A 16,999-nucleotide genomic window follows, 5' to 3' on the forward strand; every position below is an offset into this window, starting at 1 on the left:
TGTTGCAAATCTCCCAGAAATCCCATCACATGCAATTTAACTACCAGAAAGATAACACTGAAAAAATGGTGGGTGAGTTACAAGCAGCTACCCAAAATCAATCTTTTTGGACAATAACCTTTCTGCATGGAGAATTTAAAGCTATGAGCAAGAGGAAGAAAAATGTCTCTTGATGTGTGTAGTACACAATGCAGATGACTCAATGTCAGGGTTACAAAGGAAAAACCTTTGCCTTACTATCACATGTATTTCCTTAATACTCCAGAGCAAGGCAAAGCCATCACCTCCCCTGCACAGCCAAGAGCCGCAGGAAAAGAGAGCAGTGATGGAAGCAAAGAGAATCATGCTGGCTTAGTGGCATTACAGGCTGGATATATCCAAATCTCCTCTGTACAGAGTTAGACACAGTCGAGATAAAACTGCACTGACACCCACATGCAGAGCTCTACACTGGATTCTGGAAGAATCACATGCAGTGCAACATGGACACGGCCACCGCCAAGGCCACTGGTACCAAACTTCCAGCAGTGTCTGATCCTGCAGATCAGTCTGGCTGCTCTAATGTGGTCATAAAACTGTTTGGAAGTAAATAACTTTAAGAATAACAGACTCTGAAGGTCCAGTCATCTGCCTCCTCCATCAAAATTAGCATCTACCAGAAACAAGTTATAGGAGAGCCTTGGGTATCTCCCTTGAGGTCTTGTGCCTTTTTGTCTGCCACCCTCAGGAGACAAACTGGGCCTTCCTGCTTCAAGGCCATTCTGTACATTTCAGGCCCTCCCCACACTCTGCCATATCAGATGCAGTGGTTAAACATTTTATACTTCTCTGGAGTTCTTCTTTCAAATACTTTATGAGATAGAAACTTGCATCATTGCTCAGGCCCTTTTTGAGTGCTGCCTGGAACTACAATGGGTAAAATAATCTCCTGTTGTTCAAGCCTAGATACTGGCTCACTACCATGGATGTACCAAATGCAAACTATATTAGCTGCAAACTAAATCACATACTCATTAGTTCAGCACTGGAGAACTGCTATAAACATTCAGCTGCTCCACCATATGATCATGCACATAATGCAATAAATCCTTGTTAAATGCATTTGCCTATGCAGTGAGAGAACACACACTTTAAAAGCAACTGGACTCCATTGACAAAGTGGGTTCAATTACAGTGAGTTTTGGTACTTTATGTAGACCTCAGAACACCACATCTTGGACCAGAGAAACAAGAGCAGCCAAAACCTGGGGCAAGAATAAAACACATTTGCACCTGTGTAATCCACTCAATTCAACAAAGTTATGAGGATAAGGTTCAGGCTGCTATTTTAACCCTTTGGCCAAAGCAAGTGTAAAACTGCACCACTCTCCAGCATCCTCTGTACCTCTACAAAATTCCCATTTTACTTCTTCCAGTGAGTCAGTACAGTAACAGACACACCACCTCCTCACCAGTATTTTCACAGACCCGTTTTTATACTCAGGGGCATTGGGGTAGTCTGTGAAAACACAGAAGCTGTCTTGGGTATAATTCAGAGCAGGAAACAAGCTCAGGTGAATCATTTAGACGAGGCTCTGAAGTCAGATGTTTACAGATGAATACAGCTCTCTCCTGGTGACTTCTCATAACTCATCTTTTAGGAGGAGGAAAGCTTTATCAACATCCTTTGAAAGCTCCACAATGCAGACATCAATCTAGCAAATTGTTTGAAAGTAGGCATAGCTCTTCCTACTCCCTGAATCACCAGCTGCACTCACCTCAGGAATTTGAGGGATGAGAACTCTCTGTCAGTTTCTTTTGCTAAGCAGAGCAGAGCATAACCCCCCTCGACAGCACTGCTACACCCAGAGAACACCAAAGGTGTGAAGGCCAACTGCTGACCACCTTTCCACCTCAGCCACCTTGGGTCTCCACTGATTTGAATCTGCTACTTATCTCAGAAGGGAATATTAACCACGGGAGAGCAATGCAGTTCTTTTCCCCTTGAACCATAAGGAGAAGGTTAATTGGCCAAGGCAATATTTCTGATTGCAGCATTTTTGCTGTGCTCGTAAGGCACATTTTCATAAGGAACATCAGCAAGTGATTATTTCCTCCAGCCCACATTCTCTGGCCTTTAGGTTATATATTCCAAAACACTTCCAAACCAACACAACTACTACAATGATATAAGATAGTTCCAGAACAATCTTATCATGGAGCAGCTGTAAAAGTGCACCTGGAAGGACACTCCTACTCCAGCTGCAGGCAGGTTTGAGTGACCCACCACAGCAATCAGCAACAGCTGACTGATGTCAAAGCATCCATTGTAGTCACAGGTCGCTGGTCTGCAACCAGCCAGACATGAACAGGATGTAGGGATGGTTCTGCAGAGCATGTCTGGCTGCACCCAGAACAAGTCAACAATCTGAACACTGAAGAGGAATTCAAATCCAGCCTTTCTCAAAGTGGAGCTCTGGTGATGCAGAAAGGAGCAGAAATGCAAGATCAGAAGTTGTGGACTGAATTCTCCAACAGCACCATGCTCCAACAGCCTGGTGACCTGCTGCTGGATACAGGCAAGTGAGAGCTGATCATGTGCAGGGAGCTGAACTGCTTCCCATCAAAAATAACATGAATCTGCTGCTACTTCAAGGACAGGCTTATTAATATGTTACCCTCAGAGCAGGTGCTTTACATCATTACCATGACATGCAAGGGCTTTAAAGGACCAACATGCAATAGAATTTGCATTTTAATTTTACAGTGTTTTGCGTGAATCCTGGCTGAAAGCCTCATGCAATTCCTTAAATAACTATTGTTCAAACAGAACTTTAGTAAAGGAAAAATATTAGGGGAAAAAGGAAAAGGCAAATCTAATTTTCAACCCTATTTCATGCCTGTATTTTAAAAGACAATGTAAACTGGCAAAACTCTCAGCAACACCAAAGTAGAATAATTTTTAAATTCTCTCTGTGCAAGTCAGACTGGTGAAGCTATTGTTGTTATTGACAATGCAGTGCAGCAAATATTGGTGAAATTACTATTTTCCATGTTCTCACATAAAGACTTTTTTAAGCATCTGCACAGAACTTGAATATTCAATACTGGACACTTGACAGTGGCAGAATTTACACTGTATGAGACAATGCTGAGTACACCTCTACTTGTACAAACCAAAGCAGGCTCCGAGTCAGTCATTCCCAAACCACCTTCTTTACAAGAGCACACCTGCTTCAGCTGCCAGGATGAACAACTCCTTTAAGTTCTGCATAGTAAAGCTAACAAATTAACTGATATGGATTTGTGCTGAGAACGGAAGAATTCTGCCACCATTTATGGAAAGGTGAAAAACCTCATAACTGGGATTTAACTTCTGACTCCTTCAGAAACCAAATCTGAGCCTTTCTGTTGGCTACTGGAGATCTGAGTCAGCTGCTCATGTTCGAAAGTACAAAGTTTTGCCTTAACAGAAAAGCTACAAGTTGCCAAATGACATTTCTTGACTGAATTACAAACCAGGAAAACTACAATATGTGGTTTCAAAAACTGGGGACAAGCGGCAGGGCTCAACAAGGCCCAGCTCCAGGAGCCCAGCGGAGGTGCCTCGTTTGAGAGCTTCCCGATTTAATCAATCCAGGCTTCTCCCAAAGGCAACACCTACATCACTACACTTACAAGTGCAGGTATGAGTACTTTGCTCAGATTCAGAAACACCATGCTTCATACACAACGAGATCTCAAGGCAGCCACTTTAAACTTGCAAAACAGCTGAAACAGCACCCCAATTTAAACACATTTGAGACGTGATGAGGCAACAGGAGATAACTGTGATGCTGAATTCCAACCCTTTCCCCAGCATGAAGTAAATATAGTGTTTTCTTATCTATCAGGTAAAAAAGATGCATGCGATTTTCAAAAAAAAGGGAGTTTGGATCACAAGTTGCAAAGACCAACATTAAGGACTTCAGGCTCTAGACTTTAAAAGTCATATTAACAATAAGATGCTCAATTATTTGAACATCACCTTGATGACATGTCTATTCCATTTAACTTCTCTCCCAACTGTGACAAGACTTATCTGTCCACGTTAATCCCTTTCTAAAATAAACCAGAGGTTTATCCACAATACTAGTTTTCTTCTTTTATAGTGTTCCAATTAGATACCAAAAGAAAATAAATCAAAAAATGGTTTGTTCATTAGGATTAGGCAATATTTTAGTTCCATTAGAAATTAAAGTCTAGGCAGTTAGTGGAGACCAGACACCATAAAAAGGCCACAGCAAGGGCTACAATAAACCAGCCACCAGGGTCACAGCATGGCAGAGACTTACCCAGAGCCTCAGCTGTCAGGCAGGTGCGCATGGTGAGAAATTGCAGGACACAAAATTGACACAGAAAGGAAAATAAAAAAAGTCAAACTGGTATTCCAGCATTCCTAGAATTTAGACATTATCATCAGCGCCAAGACAAGAGTGAGCAGTTTGGACTAGACTATTTTGACTTCTTCCGTTGCTGATAAAGACAAACGCATTAGTTTTGCATCCTGGTGAGCTGTTGCAAATTAAACCCCTGGTTATTAACCATACAGTTTTACTTTAAGAGACTTAAACCAGTTTAGACTCCTCAGTGAGAACACGTTAACCCGTGCTTCAGAAAAAGTGCACAACACAGACAACCAGACCCTGGTCAAGTGGCACAAAGCTCAGTCCCTTGAAGGGAAGAGGGAACTCAAACCTGCAGAACTCTAGGCGGGTGCTGTATGAGTAACCACAGCACTTTTTGATGTCCTCTGCTGCAATTACATTAATAGATTGTTAATTAAATGAAAAGCTAATTGCTGATGCAATGTGGAAGAACATCAAAAAGATTAACTATGATACGTGTGTTTTAATTAAAAAAATTTATGTAATAAAGTTTTGTAATAAAACTGGCTTGCTGTCAAAAAGAGGGGAACTACCAAGAGGCCTTCAAAACTCAAGGAATGAAAGTGAATCGAAGAAATGTCTTCAGTCACCAAGTTACCAACATGTCTTCACTGCATTTTTATTAAGGAAAGCTTGCATTATAAACTTGCAGGGAAAAAAACCCCAAAACGCACCAAAAGAGCCCTGCAGGCATCATGGCCTCATCCACACAGGATTCTTTCCCTGCAACAGATAAGGATAATTTGCTCATTAGCTTTCCTCCTTCTGAGCTGTATCTTATTGACTCAACAGAGCTTTGGCTCTCACTTCAGTCACTGTGCCACACTTGATCAATTTAGAGGAATGAGGCTCCCTCCTGGGGGAGGAAGGCTCTGGCCAGGGATTCTCCCTCCCCAGCCTGCCACTATAGATGGGGAAAGTGCCACGTACAGAAAGAGTGCAAAGTGCTTGAATGAGAAGGTCAGCACTTGCTTTAAGAACTGAGACATTCTTCAGCTATAATTACATTGAAGAGCTTTATGCTTTTTAATTTAGAGTCATGGGGTTTGCATGACCATCCTTGAGAGCAGTAATACAATATTACAAAGACCAGAGGATAACACAAAAATAGCTAAAAAGGCTCTAAAACACAAAGAGGTCATATCTTTGCTAACCAGGAGGAGGAAGAAAATGCACTTTTGGCAGTATTACAGTAAATTAATAATCATGTTCTACAGTAAAATAAAAATCATGGTCTATTATCTCAATTTCATTAGAATCACAGAACACTTTCCAAAACTGCTGCATACTCAAAAGGAGAAAATGTCAGTTTGGTTACTCAACATTGATGGGACACAAGAAGAAATGTTGTACTGAATGTTAATGGAACTCTGCAGAAATTTCTACACATGTCTGACAGATAAAACTCAGTTTTCATATTAACATGTGTTATATTATTGGGAGCGTTACATTCAACAACTTCTTACATATCCACTTGGATTTAAACATTTTCCTCAAAGCTCACCCAGTGTCACATGAAGAACCTGAAAACGAAACCTACCAGTCATGTTATTATATGCAGAAGGGAAACCTGTCTATTTTTTCATTAATAGCCAAGCTGAAATACAGAAAATAGACCAAACGTGCACTCTGGATTTTATACATACATTTAGATATATTTTAATTTAGTCACTTGATCCTTTTTTCTTCAAGAATCATGCACTTTGTTAACCTTGCCAAATGGTTACGTGCAGAGCCACAGCTGCTGACTCTCTCCTGATTCAAGATAGCAACAACAGCTTCTAGCACCTATGGATCCATGTATGAGGCCCTGACTCAGCAGAAACCTAAACATGGAATTTATTTTAAGTATATGCATAATAATTCTGCTGAGTCAGGTTAGCTGGGCTGACTTCTGATGGCCAATGTTTGCCTAAAGACAAAGAGAAATTTAGAAGGTGTCTGCAATCCCATGCACTACACACCTCCATCTGTTCAGCAAGAGATAAGTTTCAGTGCTGGGGTGGGCAACAAGCCCTAGGGGCCTGTTCCCCATGGGAACAAGGGTGTAAGGAGAATGATGAACCTTGAAGATAGCCATGACACCTTCAGGGACTGCATGGATCTGGGAGGTGCACCAGGATCTTATTTAAGACTACACAGATTTAGCTTCAGGTGGATTTTTTTTTTTGATATTTAAAGACAACAAATAGAGTGAAAATTTTCTCTGTGAGGTCTTTTGAAATGTAAGACCTTCATTTCACAGTCGTGTCACTTTACTAAAAATACCCTAGCAAACTTCCAAAAAGGACCCTGGACTTCCTTTTGTTTTGTTTGGAAAGCTTGGTGTTTTCCCCATCACTTCAAGCTTTGGAAACACCGTTATTGCAATTAACATACTCCACAAACGTAATTTCTAATACACGATCTTAAATTCCCAGCCTGAACTTTCAACTGGGCCACATGGTACAAGAACAAACAGACCACACACAAGCCACGGAAGAGGCAAACCCCCGTGTATTTGGCCCCTCAGACCAAGGTGGGGAGCCCAGCCTGCAGCACTCTTGCCAGGACAAGCCACGCAGCCCACAACCCTCCTTCCTAAACGTCCTCAGGATGCAGACAAGGAGCAAGGAGCTGCTGTGCATGCTGCAGCATCAGCTGTGAGATACAGCCTCTGCAGCCCAACATGTCAGGGCCAGGGGACACCACTTCCATGACACAAATGAGGAAAGTGGAGGGTTGTATTTGTTTCCTTCTGCCCAAAACAGAAGAAAAGCACTTTCCTGTAAGGTCAGATGGGAAATAGCAGAATAAGCCTAAAGGACCTTTTTAGTAGCATGCACAGTATTGAAGCAAATCCAGAATTTAGCAAACATCCTGTTTGCCCACAGATAATCAAAAAGTTATTTCAAAAGTATTCTTACAAGAGCTAGGAAGGGGATGAATTGGTTGTTTTAGAGTTCCCATAGGTGAGTCAGTAACTTTACAGAAAAATCAAAGGGACAGGTCCTGATTGAGGAAGAACAGAACAAAAAAAGTATGTCTGAAAAACAGAGAAACAGGAGAGTTGAAGACACAGGAAGACATTCATGCACTCAGCCACATGCCTGCCAGCACAGTTGTCCCATAGTTCAAACCTCATTTGTGTCCTAAAGCAGAATCACTTCTGCAGCTTTATCATGATTTTTTTATTCCGCAGTAGCAGCAAGAACAACATACTTCACCTCACAGGACACTGAACAGATCTGTCAAGATGGGTACATACAAAAACATTTTCACAACACCATTTGACACTGCAGTCAGACCAAAGCTTTATTTCTTCAAGACAGGGATCAAAACAACAAAGAGGGGAAAAGGCATCTGCTCCTGTTTTTTTCTTCTACATTTAAGTGTTGTAGATAACTTGCAAGAAGGCAGGGAGACCCTCCTCCCACCTCCTGTCCACTCGTGCTGGGGCCAACAGCTTTGGGCATTCACACGCACAGCCATATGAGCGAAGGCCTCCCTGCATCTCTCCTCCCCAGTGGACATGAGAACAACTCTCAGCTCCTCAAAAATACTGCAGCTCCTGCTTTTCCCTGTACTGGCTACCTGTGAGACCTCAGCTCTTCCACCTGCCCCATACACTCAAACCCCTCCTGACTCCTATTGGTTTTGTGATCTGGACCAAACACCATGAGTCTGACAGCAATTCCAAGGGGGACAGCACAGAAATAAAGCACCTTCACCACAACTCCAAAAGAATATCCTAACAGCAAAATTAAGCAAGGGAATTACATAAAAAAAAAAAAAAAGAAGAAACAAAACGTCAATTACATTATGACTGCTGTAATGATGGCAAAATGAGGCCTGTTCCACTCCTTGCTCAAGGATGTTTAATCCTGAAGGAGGACAAAACACCAGTTTCCTGACTCTCATCATGAGACTTGGCTCATATTTGAGGAGGGGGTATGAAACTAGAAAATCCAAGGACCAAGTCTGCTTGCTTTAACCACTGCTGACAGATGCAGGTGGCATCTGCAGTATGAGAACAGTGGGTTCGTTTTTTTCCAGCAGCTTTTAAGTACTTCTCCTTCCTCTTCACACTTTACAGAAAATGATGTCTCCTCCTTCAATACTGCAGACTGATTTACTGAACACTCAGAAGCAGAATAAAGAGGAGAGGGAGCCAGACAGCTGTCAATCCACAGAAACATGCTAAAAAATGGCTCCTTCTTCACAGATCCCAGACATCTACCCAAACCATTCCATGCTTTTTTCGCAGTGCTCACCTTCCGTGCACTGATGGGTTGTTTGTACCACACAAGGACAAGAAATAAGACTAGAAAAGGTGGGGAGACAGGAGGAGACATGGAAGGAATAGCACAAACTCTCTAAACCTGTTGGTCTCAAGTCAGACATTTCATCACACAAAACGAGAAACATATTTATGCATTACCCAAAAATAAAATCTTATCTCAAAAAGTCATGTTCCCCTAATGATCACCATTCTGATTTTGAACACTAAACTGACAGACACACAGAACCTACTGAGCTAAGCTCCCTCTTGCTGGCTTTCATCTCTTCTCATCTCGTATCTAAAGTCAGCTAAAATTCAAGAGCAGTTTTCCAGTCATGTGGCTTTCTACCAGTGTAATTATTGACTCACCTATTAGGAAGGAAAGTTAGACAGCTCACCTGTTCTGGGTAACACTTATACAATTTCAAAATTTCAAGAAACTCCCCACCCCAGCGTTTATTTTGCTTGTCCCTGGGTTCACAGTTTTTAGGCAGGAGGGGAAGGACAAGTTGCAACCTGCAGACTGAGAGCTGCTCAAACACTTCTGACCCAGCTGGGAAGAGCCCAGCGCAGGAAAGGGAACCAGGAAGTCTTCTGTACAAGCTCCCTATCATTCCAAAGCCTGGTGGGGTTTGCACATGGCCAAGTAAAACTCTTAGTGATGGCAAAGCTGCAGCTAGCAGTGCCGCATGTTTCCATCAAAACAGTGATGAAACCCCTGTGACAAGGTGGTGGTGGGAGAGCAACAGGAGCAACAGAGCTGCCAAAAGAAACAAACTGCCTTTCAGGAAAAGTCCCTTTCTCTTCTCACTCATTTTAGTTTTCTATGATTGCCAAGTGCTCTTCCCCCCAGTAACAACCCATGCTATCTTCTCACACTCTGATCAATAAGGTAAGGTGTAGAAGATTACAGGCTGTTAAAAAAAAAGAAAAAAGAAGAAAAGTGGCAAAAAGGTAGAACAGTGAGAAATGTTAATAGTTAGGGAACATTTACATAATGGCTTTTTTAATATTATTCCAGAAGATTCTAGAAAATTTTACAAGTATCTGCACAAGTCATGTTAAGAGTGTCAATGTTCCTAAAAAGAAAAAGTTAGCAGTAAGGGCTCTATTTTAAAACATGATTGACTTTGCACAAACAGTTTTAAGGCTTTTGTGTAAGAACATTAGAGGCAGCTTCAGAACATGATTTAAATGACACATAGTAATTGTATCCTGGTACCCAAGTACGTACCAGGAATACATTAGAGTGGCAGAATTATTGCAGTAGAAAGTCCTATCACTGTTCAGTCTCTGTCAATGAGCACAGCTCAGAAGCTTGTTAACAGTAGAGTATGAAGCAAGTTACCTTTCTTTGCTTTCTTCTGTAGCTTCAGTGTATCAGACGATTTCTTTTTTATCTCTTGGCGGGCTTTTTTGTATTCTAAAAAAGACACAATCTCTATTATCAATATAATCAATTTCAGAATTAATGTTTTTCACAGAAAAGGCTACATTTAAAGACGTTAGACTACAAACTTTCAGAGAACAGCTACTGTTAAACAAAGCAGCTTAGAACTCACATTTTGTAAAGCCTATACATTTGGCTTAATGCAACATTTTAGGGTGTGAGCACATTCACATACTAAAATCTTTCCCAAATAAACAAAGCCTTTACAGAAATAACAACTGAGAACACAGTACAAAATCAGAGTGCTTTTCATTTCAAAGACTCATCCACTCTCAGGAATGGAAAACAGAGATGACAGGTTTCTCGAAACATCTGTGTTCAAAAAACAAGTATCCAGAAATGGCAAGGCTGAGAATATCCTGTGAGCCCTCTCCAGCATGAGCATCAGGCAGAGGAAGAGGGTGCTAAAACTCTGCCCAAGGAAGGGTCACATTGCCAGATCCTTCTGATGAAGTGGAGCACACTGCACTTGTCCTCATTTTCAGATGAGGTACAAATCCCAGGAGAATTAAAATCCCAGGACAAAATATTCAACTTCTAGTGCAGGAACACTAAAGGTACCAGATATGAAAACTCGTACTTAAAAAAAAAAGATAAAAGGCATGTATGCATGTATATACATATACACGTACACTTTAACAAAGGAGCTCAGTGTTACTACTTTTCTGTAGATGGAAAAACAGAAGCAGATTGATGGCAGGCACAGGAGCTGTACCGAGGCCAACTGCACTCCCAACACCCAAGTCTGCCCAGCAAACTCTAAATCTCACTGCCACTTTGGCCTGGGTCACCCCTACCTGCATGACCCCATGTGATTCCCCTCCCCTGCTCACTACATGCTTAACACTCTCTGCAGCACAAGGCAGGAAGTTTTTCAAGAGCTGCTGATTCAACTGCTTCTATCTGACCCCAGTAATAATGGGGGAAGAAGGAAATCCTCTTTTGGAGGTCAAGCCCACTCCTTCCCATCAGTTCTCACCCTCCCCAATATAAATTATGCTGCTGCTGCTTCTTTCAGATGTAACAAAAGTCTGAAATTTTCAAGGGTCAGTCAGTGGCAAACTGCAATCTGCTTTCAGTACCTGTGCTAGAAGGCCACCATTCCCAGTACAAATTTTACAAAGCCAAAGGCATCTACCAACATGCACCTGCTGTGCAAGACTTGGCTGCCTGATGCTCATTCCCCCGGGAAAGCCTCTGGAGCCATCATCACCACTGCAGCCCTGGGCATCCCATGTCCAACATCAGAGCTCTCCCGTTCCCCAGGTGCACTTTCTGTATGGCATCAGGCATAAAATAACGATGCTCAATGTTTTACAGGGCTGTGCAGTCTCTGGAGGATGCTATGGCTGAGGCATAACATGATCTTACAAGCTGCTTTTAGTGACACCCCAGGGCTCTGCAGGGATACATGTGGCATCTCCAATCCTCAGCACATACAGGCAGAGTGGGCTAACAGAGTTAGACCCAGTCACTGCTTACCAGTCTAGAAAAACAACCCATCCCCAGGAGTCCTGCAAACTAAACCTTCAAAATGCATATGGGAAGGGTTAACACTTTGTTAAGCATTTTGGGAGAGGAATGTTCTAAAAGAGAAAAACTGCTATACATATTTAAGCATGTCATTCAGTTCCCCAGTACAAACATAAAAAGAGGAAGAAAAACTGATATTACAATCTTACTCCTATTAAAGAATTCTTCCTCCGTAACTACCTTTTGCATGGTCTTTATCCAGCTGATTGGCCACTTTCTTCCACTCTTCCATCTGTTCTTGAAGTGGGTTTATCAGACAGTCAATTAAAGCACTAATTTTGTTGAAAAAACACAAAGAGCAATCAAATCCTGCAGATGCCCCTATTCTTACAGAGAGAGCCAAGGTCAATATTGGAGTATTTTTACTTTTTGCTGTGACAGCTACCAGTGTCATAATGTAAATATCAGAACATAAAAATGTTTACACTAGAGAAAGCAAAAGAAAGAAGTAGATTTAAAAAAAAAAATCAAAAATCCACATCACAAGATAACCAGAATTACAGAAGGTCAGGACACTGAGGAACAGAGGGTAAAGCAAAGGAGTGACCCGAAACAATTCAGTGTAAACAGATCCTACTCAACCATCACACAATTTAAATGGATACTCTGGAGACCAGAAAGGTTCATGCAGCCATGGAGATTATAAACTTAAATAGCACATGTATGTACACAAGAAGACAGAGCAGTTGTACAAGAGAACAAAATCCTGCCCACTGATGTGCCTCACCTCACATTGGTGGAGTCCATGATATAGAACCAGTAATGCTCCACTAATTAATGAGACTGGGATCAAACCATTTAAACAGCTAATTCTGTGGTAACTGGAGACTAAAATTGTCTCCTCACAACCAATTTCATAAATAATTTTACTTTAAAATAATCACAGAATTATAACAGAATGTTTTGGATTGGAAGGGACCTTAAAGGTCATCTGGTTCCAGCCACCTTGCTGTGGTCAAGAATATCTTCCACTAGACCAGGCCACGTATAGCCCCATCCAACCTGGCTTTGAAAACTTCCGAGGATGGGGGAAAAAGGGAAAAAACAAAGCAGGACATCAGGCAAGTGGTGAAGCATAGTTTCTGTTCCCCAAAGGTCAAATATAACTTTCAGGTCTGATTAAAAAGGCATACATGCAAACTACTACTTACTACATAAGTAGGTTGTTTTTGTACAGCTCAGGTTTCACATGAGTTAATTCTCTCTCATTACCTCTACAGTCTAACTTCAATTTCAAAAACAGGATGAGAGAATTTGCATTTTGTATACTGCTCTGCTAAAGGTTTTTCTCTGAGCCGCAAGCTATTTGGGCTGTGCAGTAAGCTGAGGAAGCAGCACAACGCTGCTGCTGCTGCTGCTGCTTGTTTAAAACTTAAGAGACAAAGCTTAAAGGCCTGAAACAAAGACAGGTCAGTTGGTCACATCAGCAGCCGCCTGCTCAGCACTGAGCAACAGGAACTGACAGTGAGAATCTGCAGCATTTAGAGGTGATTTGAGGTGAACTGGCCCAGCCCCATGAATGTGCAGTGAAACCCTGCATGGTCACAGCACTGAACATGCTGCAGGGAGAAAACAACTCCTGCTCTCAGTGACATGGGCAGAAGCCACCAGAGAAGACAATGCTGGTGAACAGCTTTAGATGCTCCCCAGAAGCACATGAAGGAGGAACCTCCAGTGCTGGCCCAGGTACGGAGCCACTCACCTTGAGAACTGCCGGAGTTTGGACTCTATACTTCTGTGCCTCATACACATTCTGGTGAGAGCAGACCCAATCTCTCTGGTACCACCTGAAAAACAAAAAGGCAGGTGAGACCACTGATGAGATTCCTGCCTGTGGTGTAGAGGCATAACAACCAGGATGGAGGTGCCAAGTCTCCCACAGCAACTGTAAAACAAAGTAATAGTAACTGTAGAATCAACCAGACTATTAACAGGGCAGATCTAAGTGGTATCTGTCATCCCAGGAAGAGACTAATTCCTGCTCACCTGGAGACCAGAATCAAGCAACCAAACATGATTAAAAAGACAGTTCTTCCAGGCAGCTTTCTTTGCCATGAGGCCCAAGCCTGTGGCAGAAGACTTGAAAGAAAAGGGGTTGAGATGTCAAAAGCCAAGCAGCACAGCTGTCAAGGGAGCGGGCATTATTTCCACACCTAGGGGATTCGATGCAACTTTCCCATCCCCAGATTCTTTAGGCCCAATGCCTCAAACGCGTTTTGCTGCTCCAGGGCCGGGCCCGGCGTGCTCCCGGCATCGCCAGCAGGTGGCGCCGTTCGCCGCCACCACGGCCCGTCCCACGGCGGCACAAACCCCCCGCTCCCCCCGGGCTCTCCCTCCTCACAACACACATCCCTTCCTTCCCCGCTTCAATCAGCAATACCAGCTCCCATCTGCCTATTAAATTTCCATATAAGTTGGTTTCGGTTAGCGTCAGTTTTGGTACTTGCTTAGTTCCCATTGGCAAATTAAATCTACTATTTCAGGATACAAACATCAACCTTCTTACGAACCGTTTCCAAACTGTATTTGATTATTAAAATAACCTTAGACTTGTATCATAGAGCAAAATCTTCCCTAGGCTTTAAAAATAGCATTGCTCAAGTAGAAAAAAAAAATCTTCCTAAGAAACTGTAATATTTTGATTTTTTTAAACATGGAAACAAGTCACCATCTTCCTGCATTCTGCAGAATTAAGTCCTGTGCCCACGAAATGGCTCTGGAACAAAGACACCAAATAACTGGAACAAATTGTGGCTATTTGGTATTGTTCAAAAAGATAAACAGAAAGTCCTTTGTCACTTGCCTGATTACTCATGTTTTTATAAGGAGCTTTTGAAATAATATTATTTGGTAACATCAAAGAGCTGTAGACTCATTGCATACAGGTGGGAAAAGCACACAGACTCCAGGCTGGGTCTGGACCCATCTCTTCTGGCGATGCTGCACTTGCACAAGCTGAGACTGACTCCAGTAACTCAAAAAGCAGTACAGAAGATGGGGAGAGAGAGTAACAGAGAGAAAGCAAGTGGAGAAAGGACAACATCCACAAGAAAGAGTGGATCTCTGTCCCAAAACATGGACATTTTTCTCTGGATCCACTGCCAAATAAAAGTAATTTTATTTCAGAGCCTAATGTGGCACAACTGCAATGGCAGAGAAGAACAAATGAACCAAAAATTTCCCTGGCTACCAGCAGAGCAATTCTGAATCAAGTTTAGGGAAAAGGTAGGTTTTTCAGCTTGAAAACTCACTGAAATGCTGGAATATTAAGGACCATCAATGGTTAAGTGACACTGCTTTCCTAAGTCTGTTATATGAAAAAAGGAAGGGTCATATCAGAACAGTAAGAAGGAAATAAGGCACCATGTGTTTGGGGAGACTAGGAAATAAGGGTCAGTTACTATTAATATTAAATTCCAAGGTAACAGATTTTTACCTGAAACACAACCAACCAAAGTATAAACATATCCCCTCAACACATAATACAGATGGACGGGCAAGGTCAGCAGAACAGCCAAACGAAGTTCAGAGAAAAAAAAAACCAAAATGACAAGCCACAACAGAATAAATTAAGCCTGGAATAAAGACACTTTCTCATGGAAAAAAACCAAATGCAACTGGTTGGTGATGAGTGGGCTACTGGTTCTTCCCACCTTTTGAAACCTCATGTTATCCGTAGTTTACAAGAATATCAAAGGATGAGGTGTTTATTTTGTTCTGCGAATGAAGACTACTCTAATGAAGTCAAGGTAAAAGGAAAATAAATGGTTTTGAGAAATTTTTGATGTCCCTTCTGGAAACAAGGTATTGCAAAAGATGGGTTTAGGATTCTGCTCAGGAAGAAGAAGGAGGGGTGCTGCTGAAAACTTTGGGAGGGCTGAGCCAGCACCTCTGCTTGGTCAGCATGGACCCAGGGAGGGATGCAGGGAGTGGGTTGAGGCTGGCAAGGCTCACCAGACTGAACAAAGGGCAGTGTCAGCGCATCTTCTCCCACACCTGAATCCCACTGCTTCTCCTCGATGTATGAAGGACTCCAACAGCACTGGAGTTAAAGAGAGCTTTACTTCTCTGTTGCCAACTATATTAACAGTCAAGAATACAAACGCTTCCTGAGAAAGCAAAAAAAAAAAATACAAGCCTCTCACCACCCCCTGATTTATTGAGCTGGAGGACCATGGCCATCACCAATGTATTCAGCTGTTCTTCCAGGAACACCCGCAGTGTAAAGGGTTTATCTCAGCTTTCGGCAGGTTATTGTAAAGGCTGGTTCCCACCAGCAGAACTGCACTGGTGCTCCTGTTTCCAAAGGGTTGGGTTCAGCTGGCTACACAAACTGGCAGAAGGGAATAATTTTGTACCACTGCAGTGGTTTGAAAATATCCAAATGTAACAAGGGATGGTAATTCGGATTTCTTTTATCCAATCTCAGCTCAGCGAACACGACCAACATATGTTTTATATAAATTACAGTTTGATGAGTGGTTTACTCACAGCCGGAGCGGGCGGCCAACACGTGCGCTCTGCACACAGAGATGGACCTTACAAGCAGCATTAATGTGTGTGCAAGTCCTGGTACTGGCTATGCACCTGAGTAATCAAAATCTAGTAAAAAGTTTATTGCAGTGAATGCCACAGTCATACAAAACCCGCTTCAGCTTCCAAATTAATTTATGGTTTATATTTTCAAAAACCTGCTCTGTAAGTGACCAATTGCCTACTGACTCAAGGACAGAGCCATGAGCCAGGTAGGCAGAAGATCAGTGGAGATAGTTCCTTTTTCAGTGCTATCAACCCACAGATGTGGTGGCAAAAAGAGCATCTGACAGAGAACATGCTGAATGCACTGTCCCTCTCCACACTTCACTTACAAGCAGGTCCCTGGAAAAAATCCCTGACATCCTACAGCAGCTGTAATTTCCCAAACAGAAATACTGAGGCCCAACTAGCAAACTTTTCACCAAACCATAAGTATGTTGGGTGGGTGACCTGGGCTCCATTCACTGCCCTACAGTTATGCAAGTCAAACTGCTGTGCCTTGGGCTCTCAGTTTATAAAATGAGGCCGTGAATTATCTGCTTCTCTGACACACTATAATAATTCATCCATTAAGGGAAACAATGCCTGGGAACAGTTTAAAGTAATACTTTGAAACTGGAGACGAGAGGTGTATTCACCAGAATTCCCACTCAGAGAAAGTGGCTTAACAAAATGCTCCTGTTGAATTTGATTAGAAAGTGGGTGATAACATCAGCCTTATTTCTCGTAAGTAAAAGGCAACTCTGCAAGGCAAAATGTGCCTTTACTCTCACCTTCCCTGCTTTTCCCTTTCCTGCCTAAGCCTGTAAAAGA

The 16,999-nt window shown here is 42.3% G+C and overlaps 1 protein-coding gene across 21 annotated transcripts in view; it reads right to left on the reverse strand.

Moving 5' to 3' along the window:
* Positions 1-16,999, reverse strand: part of MTSS1 (MTSS I-BAR domain containing 1) — a 126,479-nt gene that overhangs the window by 21,436 nt on the left and 88,044 nt on the right. For 13 of the 21 annotated variants that reach the window (XM_032132962.1, XM_032133018.1, XM_032132955.1 and 10 more), the window contains 4 exons: positions 13,353-13,437; positions 11,831-11,922; positions 10,016-10,090; positions 4,314-4,325 (listed from right to left, as the gene is read on the reverse strand). In XM_032132962.1, the coding sequence (XP_031988853.1) occupies positions 4,314-4,325; positions 10,016-10,090; positions 11,831-11,922; positions 13,353-13,437 (264 nt within the window). The remainder of the gene's footprint in view (positions 1-4,313; positions 4,326-10,015; positions 10,091-11,830; positions 11,923-13,352; positions 13,438-16,999) is intronic. The other 8 variants (XM_032133008.1, XM_032133065.1, XM_032133113.1 and 5 more) reach the window with 1 other exon arrangement.

Source organism: Corvus moneduloides, chromosome 1 (assembly GCF_009650955.1).
Source record: "Corvus moneduloides isolate bCorMon1 chromosome 1, bCorMon1.pri, whole genome shotgun sequence".
NCBI classification, from domain to species: Eukaryota; Metazoa; Chordata; class Aves; order Passeriformes; family Corvidae; genus Corvus; species Corvus moneduloides.